At 50.0% G+C, this 14943-nt stretch overlaps 2 protein-coding genes across 2 annotated transcripts; one reads left to right on the top strand and one right to left on the bottom strand.

Moving 5' to 3' along the window:
- Positions 1-1917: 1917 nt before the first annotated feature.
- VPS37C (VPS37C subunit of ESCRT-I) lies at positions 1918-3754 on the bottom strand. The gene is made up of 4 exons (XM_010226401.2): positions 3607-3754; positions 3351-3522; positions 3001-3083; positions 1918-2741 (listed from the first exon to the last, which is right to left on the bottom strand). The coding sequence occupies exons 1-4, from the start codon at positions 3697-3699 to the stop codon at positions 2007-2009; spliced, it is 1083 nt and encodes a 360-aa protein (XP_010224703.2). The 5' UTR covers positions 3700-3754; the 3' UTR covers positions 1918-2006.
- A 4128-nt stretch (positions 3755-7882) lies between these two features.
- On the top strand, positions 7883-13734 carry LOC104578809 (pepsin A-like). Its single transcript, XM_010226383.2, has 9 exons — positions 7883-7935; positions 8659-8812; positions 9257-9374; positions 10070-10188; positions 11026-11225; positions 11707-11820; positions 12245-12389; positions 12733-12831; positions 13582-13734. The coding sequence occupies exons 1-9, from the start codon at positions 7883-7885 to the stop codon at positions 13732-13734; spliced, it is 1155 nt and encodes a 384-aa protein (XP_010224685.2).
- Positions 13735-14943: the final 1209 nt, after the last annotated feature.

Here is a 14943-nt window from a genome sequence, read left to right as displayed (position 1 = left end):
GGCACCGCGGGAATGAACTTCACGGAAAGGACGGCCACATCCTTGTCTTTCGGGTAATTAGCAGGCTGTGAAGACGCGGGCTTGGCCATGCTGGCTGCCTGGCAAAGCCTGGATGGTTGGAGGAGCGGGTAGCTTGGGATACCCGCCTGCGCGCACGCACACGACTGCGTACGGGAGGGCGTGCGCTTTGTAAAGCAGAGACGCATGAACAGCAGCAGAAGGAAAAAATACTGAAAATAAACCTGAGATATTTAATTAGCAGTAACTGTTATAATAAAATTGGTTTTCTAGTAATGAGATCTTGCTCTTTTCCTTTCAACACTGCAAAGGCCATTTAAGAGCACCAACTTCCCAGCTAGCGAGGGAAAACGGAGAACAGAAATGACGGCACATAGGATGCATGAGAAAATGCCAGAGTTATTTGCAAGAAGGGAAGAGATCAGTTAACGGAGAAAAGCACTGACCAAACAGACCCCTTTGGAAAGATGAAAACAAGCGAGCAAGAAAGATGGTTCAGCAAGAACAGGGTGAGGGATTTTATTGACAACACCAAGAGGAAGTTGGCGTAAGGACACTGAAAGGACATTTTTAAAAAGTCAATAAAAAATATCAAGTGGATGCCACGTCACTTCCCCAGTCACTGCTATGACCCTGCACACAATTTGTCAAGTTTTATTATTGTAATTAACCACAGATATGGCATTTCCATCAAATCCCAATGGCATTCATCTTACTCTAGTCCATTAGTAATCTTTCCTTATAAATAACTTAGGGGAATACAAGCAGAATTCAGAGGATAAAGTGCTGAGCAAAGCTAATCTTATTTCCATTAAAAACCTGTCACTCACTCTGGTATCTAGTGTTTTCTGAGGAGTAAAGGGAGATGTGAGGAACACTGGGGCCCTGAACATCCAGAATAACCCCCTCCTTTTCCCCTAGGGCATTAGGGGAGGGAGGCAGAGCCTGCGGAAGCCTCACTTTTCACAGAACTCTACGAGGGGTCGCCTGTGAAGAGCTGGATGGCACCCAAGACACTTTTGCCCCTTTTCCTACGAGCCGAGCTCAACAGGTGCCTCCGAACCCCAAAGTAACACCAGCTCCCCCAGCATCAACCCACAGACACGCCAGAACCGGGTGCGGAGCTCCAGGGAGGCACCAGAGCCCTCAGTGGGATAGTACAGGATGAGGAAGGCAAGGAAGGGCTCCTGTGCTGGACAAGGCGGAGCGGTGAAGAGGCTCCCCTGGCAAGCTGGGAACACCTGAACTCAGTGGGGTTGGGACCCACCTCTGCTTTGGACTAGGCTGGTACAGAGGGAGGCAGCGATGAGGAAAGCCTGACCTTGCAGGCAGCTGGAAACGGCTCGAGCTGGTTTGGAAGTTATTTTGCACCAGCATAAAGAAGCCAGACACATCCCAAGGCCTGGCCAACAGGCTAGCTAGCTGCTTCTCCCTGCCAAATTACGAACCGTTTGCCAGTCTGGCTGGCTCTGTTCCTCACTTCCAAGAAGGCCCTAGGGAAGCGATGAGTATTTAGCATTAGATATACTGTCAGAAGATTCCCACTGGGTCTTTTGAGCACCTGTGAAAAGAAGCTTAGAATTATTATACTGTGTATGTTAGAGAGGAAACTACAGGTGTGCGGAGAAGAGCCCCCGCTCGCACAGGTGTACACGCAGCAGGGCCGGGCCCTCAGCGGATGTGATCAGTGCACGCCATTCCCATGTGTCCCAGCTGAAAATCCAGCCGCCCGCTTGCGTTTTGTCTCAGGGCCTGGACTACCTGATTTGCAAGTGGCCGACAAGCAACTGCCACAACCAACCAGAAAAGGAACAGCCTGGGAGGTAGCATGGGCCTCGCGGCCGCTGGGTACCCCTGCTGCGCACCCCACGTCGGAGCCGTGCCGCTTCTCCCAGGTAATGCGAACTTGTGGATGGGCCTAAGAGCAACGCTCTCCACTCTTCCATCTTCCTCAGTCCGGGAGCAGTAGGAGCCCCAAGAGTCCCTGTTTAGTAGCCGGGCCAAGCAGGGCGCTGGGGGTTTGGAGGTGGCGGGTACCCAAAGGGAGGGGACGGGCCAGATGGATAGGGAGGGTGGGGGGGGATCGGGAAATTCGGGAGCGGGGGCTGCGTTGGGTACGGGCACTGAGGCCTCCCTGCCGTGGGAGAGAAGTACGGGGGGTAGCCTGGCCTTGGGGGCGGAGGAGAGGGCTGCGAGGCAGGAAAGGATGGGGCAGGAGGGGGGCCTCTGGATGGGGACCAAGGGTAGCCTGGCGTTGCCGAAGAGCCTCCGCTTGGAGGCCTGGGATAGCCCGGGGCCGGGTCGGCAGCCTGCGCCGCGTAGCCAGAACCTGCAGGAGGTTTGTAGGGAAACGGGGGCTGGCTGCTGGGCTGGGAGGAAGCGACGGGTCCCACGGCCACGGGGGCTCCGGAGAAAGGAGCCGGAGGGAGCGCCCCATGGGCTGTGGGGCCGAGCGGCAGGCCTGGAGCTGGACTGTAGGGCAAAGGGAAGGAGGGAGCCCCGGGCGGGAAGGGCTGCGGCTTCGGCTGCTCCGCAGGGGCGCGAGGAGGTAGATGCTGCTCAGAGTCTCTGCTCGGCTCCTGCAACGCTTCTGGCTTCTTCAGCAGCTCCTGAAGCTTTTCGACTCGAACCCGGCGCAAGTGGGACAACTTCCTCATGACGGAAAACTGCTCAAGGAACGTCTCCAGCGGCACCTCACCCTCCAGGAACTTCTCAGCCATATTCTGGAACACAAAACAGCTTGGGCATCAGTACTGCTTCCCTTCAGACCCAGTTTAGGATTTATATCTCTGTTGGAGACACGTAGAGGACCACTGTGCCACACAAGAGCAAAGAAGGGATACACTTTTTTTTTTTCTCCAGTAACAAGGTCAAACTACAAAGAGATGATCCTTGATTTAAGGGATTAGGCTTGGGAGCATAACTGTAAGTCTTCAAAGACTAATCACTTGAATTACTGATGAATTTAAATCTTAAACTCACCTCAGACTGTTCTTCAATTTTCTGGCTTTCCACCTGCAGAAGCTCTAGCAAGGCCTGAGGATGCAACGCTGCTGCAAAATTCTCTGGGGAAAAGAAAGGTAGGAGCAGAGCAAAATGTGAAACACAAAATACAGCCAAATCATCAGCACATAACCCTGTTGTACTGCCTGCATTAGTCATCTAGTTCTGCAGCTCTGCTCTGCAATGTGAGGCAGATAAAGTAGCAGCAATGATCTTCTCTGGCACATCTCTGTTCCCTTCCTGCCTCGGAAAATGTTGATATGAGGAGAAAAATCTAAAAAAAAACAAGTCCACATGACCTCATAGGAAAGGGGGCAGGATGTGCTCACCCAGTTTTGCCTTCTGCTCCTTACACCGCTCAGCCAGCTTCTGCAGCTCCTCGTATTTGTTGCAGAGGTCAGTGCGGCCGGTCTCCAGCGGCGCCTGGAACTTCAGGTTCTGCTCGGCCAAGCTGCGATTAGCAGCAAGCGCCATCTCCCTTTCCAGCTGCAGCTCCTGGACCTGGGAGAAGAGAGCCAGGAGCCAGTGCCGGGGCAGACACCCCAGGCGAGTCCCGCTCGCCCCCGCAGCAAAACGAGCGCCCACCTCCCTCGACTCCAAGGCCAGGCGCTCGATCTCCTCCGCGTTATCCTGCAGCTCCCGGAGCTCCTCCACCGCCAAGTTCTTCAGCGTATCCATCCTCTCAGGGGAACTGCAGGCTCCTGAGATGGGGCAAGGAGGGAAGATGGGAAAACAAAGACTAGGTTTTCTACAGCCAACTCTATACAGACACTAATTCTACCACGGACTGTAAAACAACTTTGCTAAACTACTTGAAACAATCACGCCAAAGAAGCTCCGTGCTATAAAGAAGCGGTGAGAATGAGAAGGAAAACACGACATATCCAACCACTTCTCTGGCAACTGATTTTTCTCCTTTCCACAGACTACTCACAAGGATTATGTGTGTGCCAGACGTGCTCATCAAGGAAACACCTACTCAGATCCCTTTTTTGCTAGGGCTATGTCTCTCTGATCCTCAGCTTCCAGCTGGCTTTTCTTTTCTCTTTTCTTTTTTCTTTCTTGCACCGTTTTATTCAATATCAGTACTCTGCTACGCAAACCTCCCACCTGTGTTTCCATCCATGCCCACTTAGGATTCACAACACTGATGGGATCCGCTTTGTCACACAGGTCCCTGCACATCTTTAACTCCCCAGTTCCTCAACTCCCGTCTCATTTTCTGCCTTTCCCTTTCAGCTCCGTGGTGCCAGCACCTCTGTTGCCTGCGCAAATAAGGCTACTTGATACTTTTTACATAGTGAATGTGACTCAATACTTGCAATTCTGAAAGACAGGGAAATAACATTGAAATCAGTGAAGTAACAGAATTCCTGCACTGCTCTTCTTCATTTATTCCCAGCGCCTTCTGTCTCACAACGTTCAGCAAACGTTAGACGTTCTTCTAGGGAAGCTGCGGGGTGCCACACGGCTGAGTACAACAAAAACAAGATAAAATCCCGGGAACGGCCCAAAGGAGCAGCGCGCTCCTGCCGAGGGGAGGGACACGCACCCAAGGGGCAGCCAGAGGGGACCTCCCCGCCGCCGGTTCCTCCACCGCTCACCGGCGTGAGCCGTCCCGAAGGCGCGGGCACCTCACGGGCCTCTGCGAGCGACAAGGGGACGAGCTCAGGGCCACGAGGGGCCTTCGCTCGGTACCGGAGCCGCCTCGACCGCGGCCAGGGGAGACTCCGTTAGCAACGGCCGGGAGCGCCAAGACCCCCCCGGGGAAACGGCCGTTGCGGCCGTTACGGCCGGCGGGGGGGGGGAGGGGGGGGAACGCGCGCGCGAACTCGCCCTCGTCTCGCGAGACTCGGGGCGGGGGAGGGCCGGGAGGGGGAAACGGTAACGGCAGCGGCCGGGACCCACCTCCGGGAGCGGGCGCGCCCCCGCCGCCGTCGCCGCGCGCTTCCGCCTTCCGGGCCGGCAGCGGAAGCGGGCGGCACCACCGCGCCCGCGCGCGGGCGGGCCCGGGGGGAGGACGGGGATGGCGCAGGCCGGCCCGGGCGGGGCGGCGCCGCCGCCGCCATTTTGTGTGCGGGAGCGCGGCTCATGGCGGCGCCTCGTGCGCGGGGGGCGGCGAGAGGCACCGCAGAGCCGCGGGGGGAATTGACCCTCGCGTCGCGGCTCGAGCTGTGCGGGGGACGCTCGGCTGCTCCGCGTCCAGCAGGGGCGCTTTGAGCTGTCGCTTTGACTGGCTCCAAGCGGCCGTCCCCGTGACAAAGCCCCTTGACCTGCCTCCTTTTCCCGGTTGCGGCCTCGAAGGGAGGCCCTAAGTGCAAGGAGATCCCCTCGGGGGCTGTGTTACTCTCTGCAAAGTCATCTCACACCAAATGGCTGCTGGGGGCCCGGGCGGTTGCAGTGGTCGTCGCTCCAAGGAACTTGCAGTTGCTGCTGCATTCCTGAAAAAATCCGGTTTTATGGGGAGTTAAAATGAAAATCAAACCTCCTTCCGAGGTAGAGGGATGGGACCAAGGTGTGCAGAGAGAGGTAACACGGAGCAAATGTGTAGCAGAACCGGGGAGAAGGGAAAAGGCTCATGGAAGGGCTACGGAAGAAGCAACAAGGCAGCCGAGGTGTGATAGCAAATCTGGACCATTTAGCTGTGGCCTCAAATACCAGCATTGGGGCAGCACCTGCAACGTGTCAAATAAACCTTACAACAGCGTTACCTTGGGTGACATGGCTGGAAGCAAAAAATAAATTCTCTCTTGAATGCTTCTCTTAGGTCTTCCTAGCACGAAGTATGGGGGAGTTTTTCAGCAGTGGGAAACAAAGGTGTGATCCGGAGTCGGGATCCTCTTGTCCTGTGGTTTTCTGCTTGCTGGGACAGCACCAACCATAGGTGACCTCCGTGGTGCCGGGCAAGGGAGGCTCTGGAGAATGGGAAGGAGCCTGCAAGGTGCTGGTCAAGGTCATGGGGTCCTGGCACATGTCTCCAAGGAAAGGCACCTCTCTTCCCGGGAGAAACAAGCACCACGTGAGAACCACAGGCTATTGTGTAGTATGAGTCACACGGACGCAGACAGGTACCGTGTGGTCTAATCAAAGATTGATTTGGTGGTGGCATTGCTGATAACCAGCATGAAATAATGTTGCAAGAAGCAGACTTGGCTTCGTAAAGAGAGGTGGGTGCTTTGAAAGCTTATTTGAGCAGTGGGCTCTGTGCACGTGGAAGGCTGAAGCACATTTCCTTATCAATTTACACTGAGGGATTGAGCAGAAGGATATACAAAGTGACGTGCAAATTTGTTCCTCACAGTGAAGGAAGATGCATGGACTGGAAATGGAGAGGTATTCCATGCAAATGATTAAGTGTTACTGAAAGCAAAATTGGAAAAATGGTATTTTCTGGTTCGCATGGAAGGATACATTGATTTTTCTGTTTGTTAGCACCATTCATTTATGTAAGAGACCTATAGATTTGACTGATGATTATGATACATCCCATGAAAGCCTCAGAAAGGCCAATATCCAGTAATCACCTTGAGCCAAAATGACTGAAAGGGGCAAGAATGGCAGATCCTGTGACTGCAAGCAAGAGTGGGCATGAGTGAGGCTGAAGGGGCTGAAATCCCACGCAAGGAGCAGAGACACCTAAACAAAACCCAACTCGGGACGTTTGAGAGGAAGCAAAATGCAACCAGGTGCTGGTAACAAGCAAGCACCTGCAAACATAAGGTTTACATGGGCAGCTGAGCAAGGCCAGGGAAAAAAAAACAAACAACAACACAAAAGCCCCCCAAAACAGGTGGAATGAGAACAATGATGCAACCTGAAGATCTCTGAAGGTCAGCAGCTCTTCTCAGTTTTGGGGCATATTTAATCAGGACTGTTGACCCAAAAGTCTGCCTTTTATGAAAGCGAAAAGACATGGAACAGGGATTGGAAAATAAATTTCTTTCGTAAATGTGTAATGACTATGATGAGGTGTTGGTATATCTCAGTAAGGGATTTTTTTTTTCCAGACTCGAGCCTTTAAGCTTAAGCACATGAAATTCTGGGAACAGATGTATTTTCCTAAACAACAGGCCAGAACACCAGACCTCTTTGATGAGGTTCTCCCTGATCTTACTGATCAGAGTCCCGCGGTGCAGGAAGCCTGGAGATTCCTGTGCAGTCCTGGTGATCCCACAGGGCTGGAAACACGATGAAGTTAAGTGCAAAGTAAACGTTGTTGTCTAATCTCTTAGAGATCTTGTGTAGATTCCTAGGCAAGTGGCCATCCGTCTGTATTACATAACTTTGGAGATAGCCTCCTGAGCCCTTTCTTTTTTTTTTACTGCAGGCCCATCTGTTCCTGAGGGCTTGCTCTTCATCCCCAGGGTCTAAGCGCTGTCCCTTGCTGTTTGTCTGGCAGAACAGGACATTTTCTACCCCACTTTCTCAGCAGTAGCGGCCCCATCAAGTGAGCAGGTTCCTTGGCTGTGTCTTTGCTGCCCGGTGTCTACAGTGGGAGCCAGGGTCGAGTGTTCTTGGGTGCTGCAGAAGTATAACCATAACCGGTGGCTCTATTTCCTCTCCTCCTCTCCACTGTTAATTAAAATCACTTAAAGTACTTTGTTTTAAGCAAATCCTGTCCCGCAACACTCTCTCCATTGGAAGATGCCCGCTTGTAAAGGTGTTAGTCCTGCAAAAGCAAAAAAGGCTTTTTTTTTTTCCCCAAATACTTCCTTTAGGATGTTTGATGGAAAAGCCCACGTTCCTTATCAGGGTTGCTATGTATATACAGAAACTTTACGTATGTGTGGCCAGCCGCATTAAGGCGTTGCTCCGTAGGCCCCGTTCCTTTTCTTCCTTTCCTCAGGCGTAAAGACACATCATGAAGCTGCCCCTGCTCCTGAGCCTGGTGGTGCTCGCGCAGAGCCTGGTCAGGTGAGTTTTGGGGAGCGCATGAGGTGGAAGAGCTGCCTTGTGGCGCCAGGGAGGGGGCTTCTCCATGACTATTCGTGGCACTTGGGTTTCTCCTCTCTGCTCCACATTATAGCAGGACAGGAAAGGAAATTCCCTGCTATTTTTTTTCCACAGCAGTACAAACACCCAGGAAAGGGTCTAGCAGCTCAGATGCTGGATTAATACTTAGGTCAGACTTGCAGGCCCTGCTTTTCCCACAAACACAGAGGCACAAATATTCTTAAATACCTCTCTAAAATAGACCAGTGACTCGTGTCCCAAATGAGTTCATTTTGCGTAATTAGCTTTTGTAGGGGCATAATACACCTTTTATAGTGACACTGGCCCTCCTGTGAGCGTGGCCAGGACACTGCCCTGGCTCGCGCTGTCCCATCCTTTACAGCGGACGGGACTCTGCACAGCAAAAAGTCTTTGAATGTACACGTGGCCAATGTACAGCCCGCTGGCTGTGCTGGGTACCCTAATAGCCACATTTTGAGACCGAATTTCAAAATGCTAAAAGGGATTATATGGGAATCCACCCATTTCCAAGCAGAATTGGAGCAGCTAAATCTGTGTATCTGATAAGGTTTACGGTAAAAGACCTTACAGCGATATCAATGGGGGATGTATGTGGATGTAGCTGAACCCAGGACTAGCCTCTTACTCATCTGCTCTGAATTTGTCTCACCTCTTCTTGCTTAGGATCCCACTGAAGAGAGCAAAGTCCCTGAGGAGCAGACTTCAGGAAGTGGGGTTGCTGGAGAAATCCCCCAGAAAATTCCCTTCAAATGTGGGCTCCAAGTACTTCAAATCTCCTGTCAAGGTTATCACCGACCCCCTGGAAAACTACCTGGATGTAAGTGTGAAGGAAAGGTACTTCTCTGCCTATTTCAGAGAAAAAAATTAGGAGTCCTTACAGCAATCCCTGAACACAAGGAAAATATGCTTTATTTTTTTTTTCTCCTTAAACTAAAACTTATTGTCTCAGTTTTTATCCTGGATTTTTCCTCCCAGACAACTGACTGTGAAACAACTGTATTATGAAACAACACAGTTCTCTCCATTCTCCATCTCCATTGGATCTCCCGGCCCATCTTTTGCTTACGTCTCTCTCCTGCTGCTCTGGAGAGGCTACAATCCACTTCTCCCAAAAACATATCCGCTTGCTGCTTGTCCCCGTGTGCAGAACCCAAACTCCAGGTGTGCATCTGACACAACGGGAGAAGCTCCTCCACGGGGGGCTTTCCATTTTCCTCTACGTGGCTGCTCCCTTGGAAACCTTCCCGTTTCCCGTTGACAGATCGAGTTTTTCGGCTCCATCTCCATTGGATCCCCACCCCAGAAGTTCCTTGTGCTCTTTGACACCGGCTCCTCCTACCTGTGGGTGCCCTCGGTGAACTGCAGCAGCGAGGCCTGCGGTAAGTGACAGTCTGCCCACACCATTGCTAAGAGCAAAGAAAGGATCAAGCACAGAAACCTCCAGCTGGGGAGACACAGTTGGCGGTGGTGCGTTACCACCGTGGATAGCAGGGGTGCAGGTCACAGGAGATGCTTCTTTTTTGGGAGATCAGCCACCCTGAGACAGGGCCTAGACGGCAGTGCAGGGAAAGGAGAAGGGATGCCAGGCCAGCTGTTTCTATTTTGGGAACAGCCTGAGGCATGGCTTTGCCCAAATGCTGCCAGATGACCCGTTTTGCGTGGCCACCACATACAGCACTGGGTCCTGGGATGGAAACGGCCTCTCAGTTCCATGTTGCAGAGGGAGCAGAGCTCCTTCCCTCTGGCACTAGTGTGCAGTGTGCATTGCCCACAGAGAGGAATGCAGGTCACCTTAGATTCAAATCAGCTTTTGGAGGTCTCTGTCTCCCTGTGTTCATCACCTAGTGAGCTACAAGAACTCTCCTAAATGAGATACCTCCAGTTCATCTCAGCTGTAGACACACATAGAGACACTGTGTGTTAACATGTGAATTGCTGCCAGTCTGGGGCAGTAGCAAAGCATAAAATATTCCATAAATGCACCGGTCGTGCCAGCTGCAGCAATGCCTGAGCCTTGACCTTTGTCTCCATGGAGTGTCCAGGTTCTGACCATCCAACTCTTCTGCAATTGTAGTCATCCACACGCGCTTCAATCCGCAGCAGTCTTCCACCTACAGAGCCATCAACCAGCCTGTCTCTATCTACTATGGCACTGGCAGCATGGCTGGATTCCTGGCCAATGAAACCGTGCATGTGAGTCAAATGATGAGGTCCTGCTACCCGGAGGGGAAAGTGGAAGGTAGGAGGGGGTGCAAAGGCAACTCAGATCTGGGAGATGTTTTCCCATTGATAGAGGAATCAACAAAGCCTGCTTCTTCTGCAGCTGTAATCATCACAGTTATTTCCTATAGGATGTTTGATGGAAAAGCCTGCATTTCTTATCAGGGTTGCTATGTAGATATAGAAACTTTACGTATGCCACCTGCCAATACCCCCTTTTGTGTGGAGGGAGTCAAATCAAGCATTATTCAGCTGACATTAAAACAACAGACATTAAAACCTTTTATTTCCCTGGAGCGAACGTCGAACATAAGCATAAAGCATCTAGAGATTTTGTTCAACATTGAGCATACCCCATCAGTAACAGGCTAACCTGACCCTGACATGTCCCAACACATCCATTCAGTTAACTTTAATCTGCTTTTGGAGCACACATGGTGATTCTCTGTGTTGTTTGGTGCCCTCTGCTGCCGAGCAGAACTAAAAGAGTCACCAACCTTCATCTGCACTCGAGGGTAGCCCTGTGGCAAGCAGGTCCCCTAGGACAGCAGGTCCCCTGGCCACTTGCTCTAGGCAGGGTCTGTCCCCCTGCCCTCTCCTCAGCTGCATTCCTTGCAAAGGTGGGATATCACTGAGCTTGGTACTTTGTGCTCTTCCCAGCTCAGCCTGGAGCTCAGGTGGGGCGCAGAGAACGTTGCACACTTCCGAAATACTCAGGAGGATTTCCCACACCCTTTAGTAGGATAGGATCCTTTTTTTTTTTTTTCCCCAGAATGCAGCATGTCTCATTTCCTCCATTTCTCTCCTAAGGTTGGAAGCATCCAAGTGCACAACCAGACCATTGGCCTGAGCGAGAGCGAGCCTGGTTCCTTTTTCTACTATGCTCCTTTCGACGGTATCCTGGGCCTGGCCTTCCCCAGCATCGCTGCGCCGACGGCCACCCCTGTCTTTGACAACATCATGAACCACCGCTTGGTATCTGTGGCCCTCTTCTCTTTCTGCCTCAGCCTGTAAGTTGAGGCTGGAAGATCCCCTTGGCCCGTAACAAGACACATACTCATAAACCACATCTCTTAGCCGTTGTTCCCAGGGAGGTGTCCGTCAGAATTCCCAAACTCCGGGCAACCCTTGGGTGAAGAATGAGAGGTGTTTAAGCACAGTCACAAACCACACATTTTTGGGGAGCGTAGTGTCCAATGGCATAAGAACCACGCTTGGAATATTTGCATGGGAGAATCAGGTTACTTATAGAGTTTAAGCATCATGGATAACGTAAACTGATTTCAGCTCACAGCAGCACAGAGTTCCACCATTGATTCTGTTTCTTGAAATAGATAACAACAATCTTAGGACCACTGGGAGAAAAAGATATAGCTCTGAGCTACCCTGGAGTTCCCCACTTGTAGTCTTTTTCCAGTGTTTTATGTAATTGTGGTAAATGCTTAAACCAACTGCTCAAAATCTTTCTTCTGTCCTCTCCATCTTCTGCAGTGAGAAAAGGAAGAGCTTTGTGACATTTGGAGGCATTGATTATTCCTGCTTCTCTGGGAAACTCCACTGGATCCCTCTATCTTCTAAAACTTACTGGCAAATCTCTATAGACAGGTAAGTTCTGCTCTTCCCTGTACAACTTGGAGCTTTTGGTGCAGAGAGGCAGGATATCTAGGGCAAACAAAGGAAATTCAACTTAAAAATGCACAATATAGACAGGCAAGAAGCCCTGCAAACACCTTGCACAAAACGTGGGCAGAAGGCTTATGAGATGAGCTATTGGGACAGCAGTTCACAACTTTTCCACAAGAGGAGCTCGCAGTGATGTGCTCACCGCCGCAGAGCAACCCCTGTGTACAAATATCTGCGCCAGCTGGAAGTTAACACCTCATCTGGGCACATTTACAGTGGGTTTGAGGAACAACAGATAAATCCCTGGCCGCCAGGGGAAATTCCCCCATCTGAACAGCAGTGAGATGCCCGCTGGGATTTCGTGAGATCTAATGAGACCAAAGTGTTCTGCGACTTCATTTTCTAGCATTACCGTGAAGGGCCAGGTCATTGCGTGCCCGAGGGGCTGCCAAGCTGTGATTGATACCGGGACCTCCCTGCTCGCCGGGCCCCTTGGTTCCATCATTGCCATCCATGACCACATTGGTGTCAGCGAGGACTCCAATGGCGAGGTGAGAGGGGTGGGTAGGGTTGTGCACTGCACAGATCTCACTCCAGACAGAGCAGATCCCCACGGCACTTCTTGACTCCTATTGCTACATAACCACAGATTGCAGTTATCTTGCGTGCAGGTCAACAGGGTAATTCCACAGTTCCCCTCGTGTTTCAGGTCTCAAAAGCTGCTTTCAGATCTGAAGCTACCACATTCGTTTCCTGAAAATATCTCACTGTATAAAAATGATTGGCCACCTTACGTAATATATGTAATTTGCCTTTGTTCCCATGATACCCTCTGGAAAAGTTGTTTGAAGTGTGCCTATTTTTACCCCCTGGTTATTCCCTTTTCCCTTTCAGTATGTGGTCAACTGCAGGACCAAGAACAACTTGCCTGACATTGTCTTTGTCATTAATGGCATCAAGTTCCCTGTATCTGCCAAGGCTTACATTCTACAGGTGAGTGCCTGCCCAGAAAGCGACCTTGGGTGCTGTTTTGGAGGACTAGCACCAGAGGCCACCACACTGCACAGCTTACTTCCCTCTGCCATCTCATGGCACAAAGCTGGAAGGACAAAAGTGCTAGATGGTCAAACTGCCTTTAGACTCAAGGGACCTAAGGAGGTTCCACAAGGAACTCCAAAAGCAATAGCCAAACTGAGGGAAGCCTAATTGAAAAGGACTGGGGAAAGAGGTAGACACTTCAGTGGCTGTCACCAGGAAAGGGAAATTCAGTGGAACGGGGAAATTCAGCGTGTTTAGAGGTTAGGTTAAGCAATGTACATGTACTGGGGGATAAAAGCCAAAAGCAAGTTCTTCGGATGAAAAGAACCCTTAACTCTAGAGGTAACTAGCCTTTAGCATGAGCCACGAGCACCTTGCAGCTGAGGAAAGGCAAAGAGTAGATCTGCAGCCAGACTAACAGCAAAATCCATAGGAATTAGCCCACCAGCTCGAAGGGTTGTGCCAATTGAGTCCTCCAACTTTTGTCTAGCCAACACACAGTACCCTGAGCAGGTGGCTGGCGACTTGGTAAACTAGTGGACACGTGTGTTTCAAGGTGTCTAAGCCCTGGTCCATTTTCATGCTTCATAAAGATAGGTATTAAAGATTTTAATGCACGTGAAAAGTAATGCAGTGCTTCCAGAACAACGTAGCTCAGGTAAATCACTGGGATTTAAGCTCAATATTCACACTAAGAATCTGCAGATGCGCCAAGGCTATTGCAGGAGTGGTTTGGAAGGCACTTTCATCCCTGCCTCGTCTGGAGATCTTTGGATCCTCGGTGAAATCTTCCTCTGCCAATACTACAGTGTTTTTGACAGAGCCAACAACCAAGTGGGCCTGGCCCATGCAGCATGAAACCTTCCTATATCAATCAAGGAAAAATCTCCTGAGTTACTCTGTAGGTTTAATCTAAGAAAAAGCATCTTGTATTTGAAAGTCATTTTGCACTCTGAGGCTGATTCTTTTTAGTCTTACCTTATTTCTCCTCTATCTTAGCTTTCTTACTGCTGCTTGACATTTGTTCTGAGAGTTTTCTCACGTTTAATTCATTTGCTCCTTCATTCTTTGAGCAATGATATCTCAAAAATCAATGACTTCCTGAACAGAAAAAAATCTTTCATTGGCTACTGGGATTGTTGTCTATTACAATAGAATGAGCTAATTCAAAAACTTCCTTTATTTTGACAAGTGGTTTATTCCTGGAAAAAAAAAAAGGAGGGGCGAGAATTATGATTCTCAGTGGCTTTATGACTTTGCATGTGTAATTCTGTTTCAGCAACAATTTTATGCAATAATTGGTCTGCAATATGAATAAAAGAAAGCTTTCAAAATTGCTTCAAGTCTTTAATTCACTGTATAGTAAAGGGCAAGGCTGAATTTGGGATAAAAGTCGAGTGTTCAGACAAGAGGATTTTACCTGGAGGCCCTATCAGCATACAAACACCCAGAGGCCATATATTATCAGCATATAAACACAGGACATAACTTTATGGCACAGAAAAATAAGGAAAAAAAAAAGGACTAGGCTTTCAACTGTTGTTACAACAGACTTTTAGTGACCAGCACCTGTGCAATGCTCTAGAGCTGCTCTCGGCCTGTGAAAAGTTGTTTAGGAAACAAAATTCCTGCCATAAGGAAAGTTCTCCAGCACTCGGGAAACGTTGCTACCTACAGGCCAGGAAAAAAACATGCCTACAGTCCAAAATGTTAAGTTTTTGTTGTTGTTGTTGTTGTTGTTGTTGTTGTTGTTTTGCTGTGTGCCGTGGACCTTTGACAGAAGCAATTCTGATCACTGTGAAGGGGTTTCGTTACTGAATGTATTCATTTTGCTAAAAGGCACATCTGGAGCCTGAGGCTTTCTGCATTTGTTGAAAGCGATCACCCTGTACTTAACGAGTGGAAACAAGGCTGTTGTATAAGTAAGGTTTAGTCTCCTGATGCTCTTTTCAGATGAATGCTTTCCTGAGCAATTTTATTTCTGAATGCGATTAAAAAAAAAATCTTTGAAGACCTATTTACTTAAAGCTTAAGACTGAGTTCCAGTTTACAAGAACCGAAAAGGTA

The sequence above is a fragment of the Tinamus guttatus genome, unplaced genomic scaffold (assembly GCF_059628265.1).
Source record: "Tinamus guttatus ecotype Peru unplaced genomic scaffold, ASM5962826v1 Tinamus_guttatus_pri_ptg000546l, whole genome shotgun sequence".
NCBI classification, from domain to species: Eukaryota; Metazoa; Chordata; class Aves; order Tinamiformes; family Tinamidae; genus Tinamus; species Tinamus guttatus.
Note: the sequence above shows the minus strand (reverse complement) of the source record. Positions and strands in the feature narration are given on the sequence as shown.

What these genes read in the sequence shown, in the direction of transcription:
- VPS37C (XM_010226401.2), bottom strand. Translation starts at nt 3,699, where the DNA reads ATGGATACGCTGAAGAACTTGGCGGTGGAGGAGCTCCGGGAGCTGCAG. An exon ending in TGGCCTTGGAGTCGAGGGAG is followed by an intron (nt 3,523 to 3,606) that starts GTGGGCGCTCGT and finishes CTCTTCTCCCAG; the next exon opens with GTCCAGGAGCTGCAGCTGGA. An exon ending in AAATTGAAGAACAGTCTGAG is followed by an intron (nt 2,742 to 3,000) that starts GTGAGTTTAAGA and finishes TTTGTGTTCCAG; the next exon opens with AATATGGCTGAGAAGTTCCT.
- LOC104578809 (XM_010226383.2), top strand. Translation starts at nt 7,883, where the DNA reads ATGAAGCTGCCCCTGCTCCTGAGCCTGGTGGTGCTCGCGCAGAGCCTG. An exon ending in CTGCAGCAGCGAGGCCTGCG is followed by an intron (nt 9,375 to 10,069) that starts GTAAGTGACAGT and finishes CTGCAATTGTAG; the next exon opens with TCATCCACACGCGCTTCAAT. An exon ending in TGGCAAATCTCTATAGACAG is followed by an intron (nt 11,821 to 12,244) that starts GTAAGTTCTGCT and finishes TTCATTTTCTAG; the next exon opens with CATTACCGTGAAGGGCCAGG.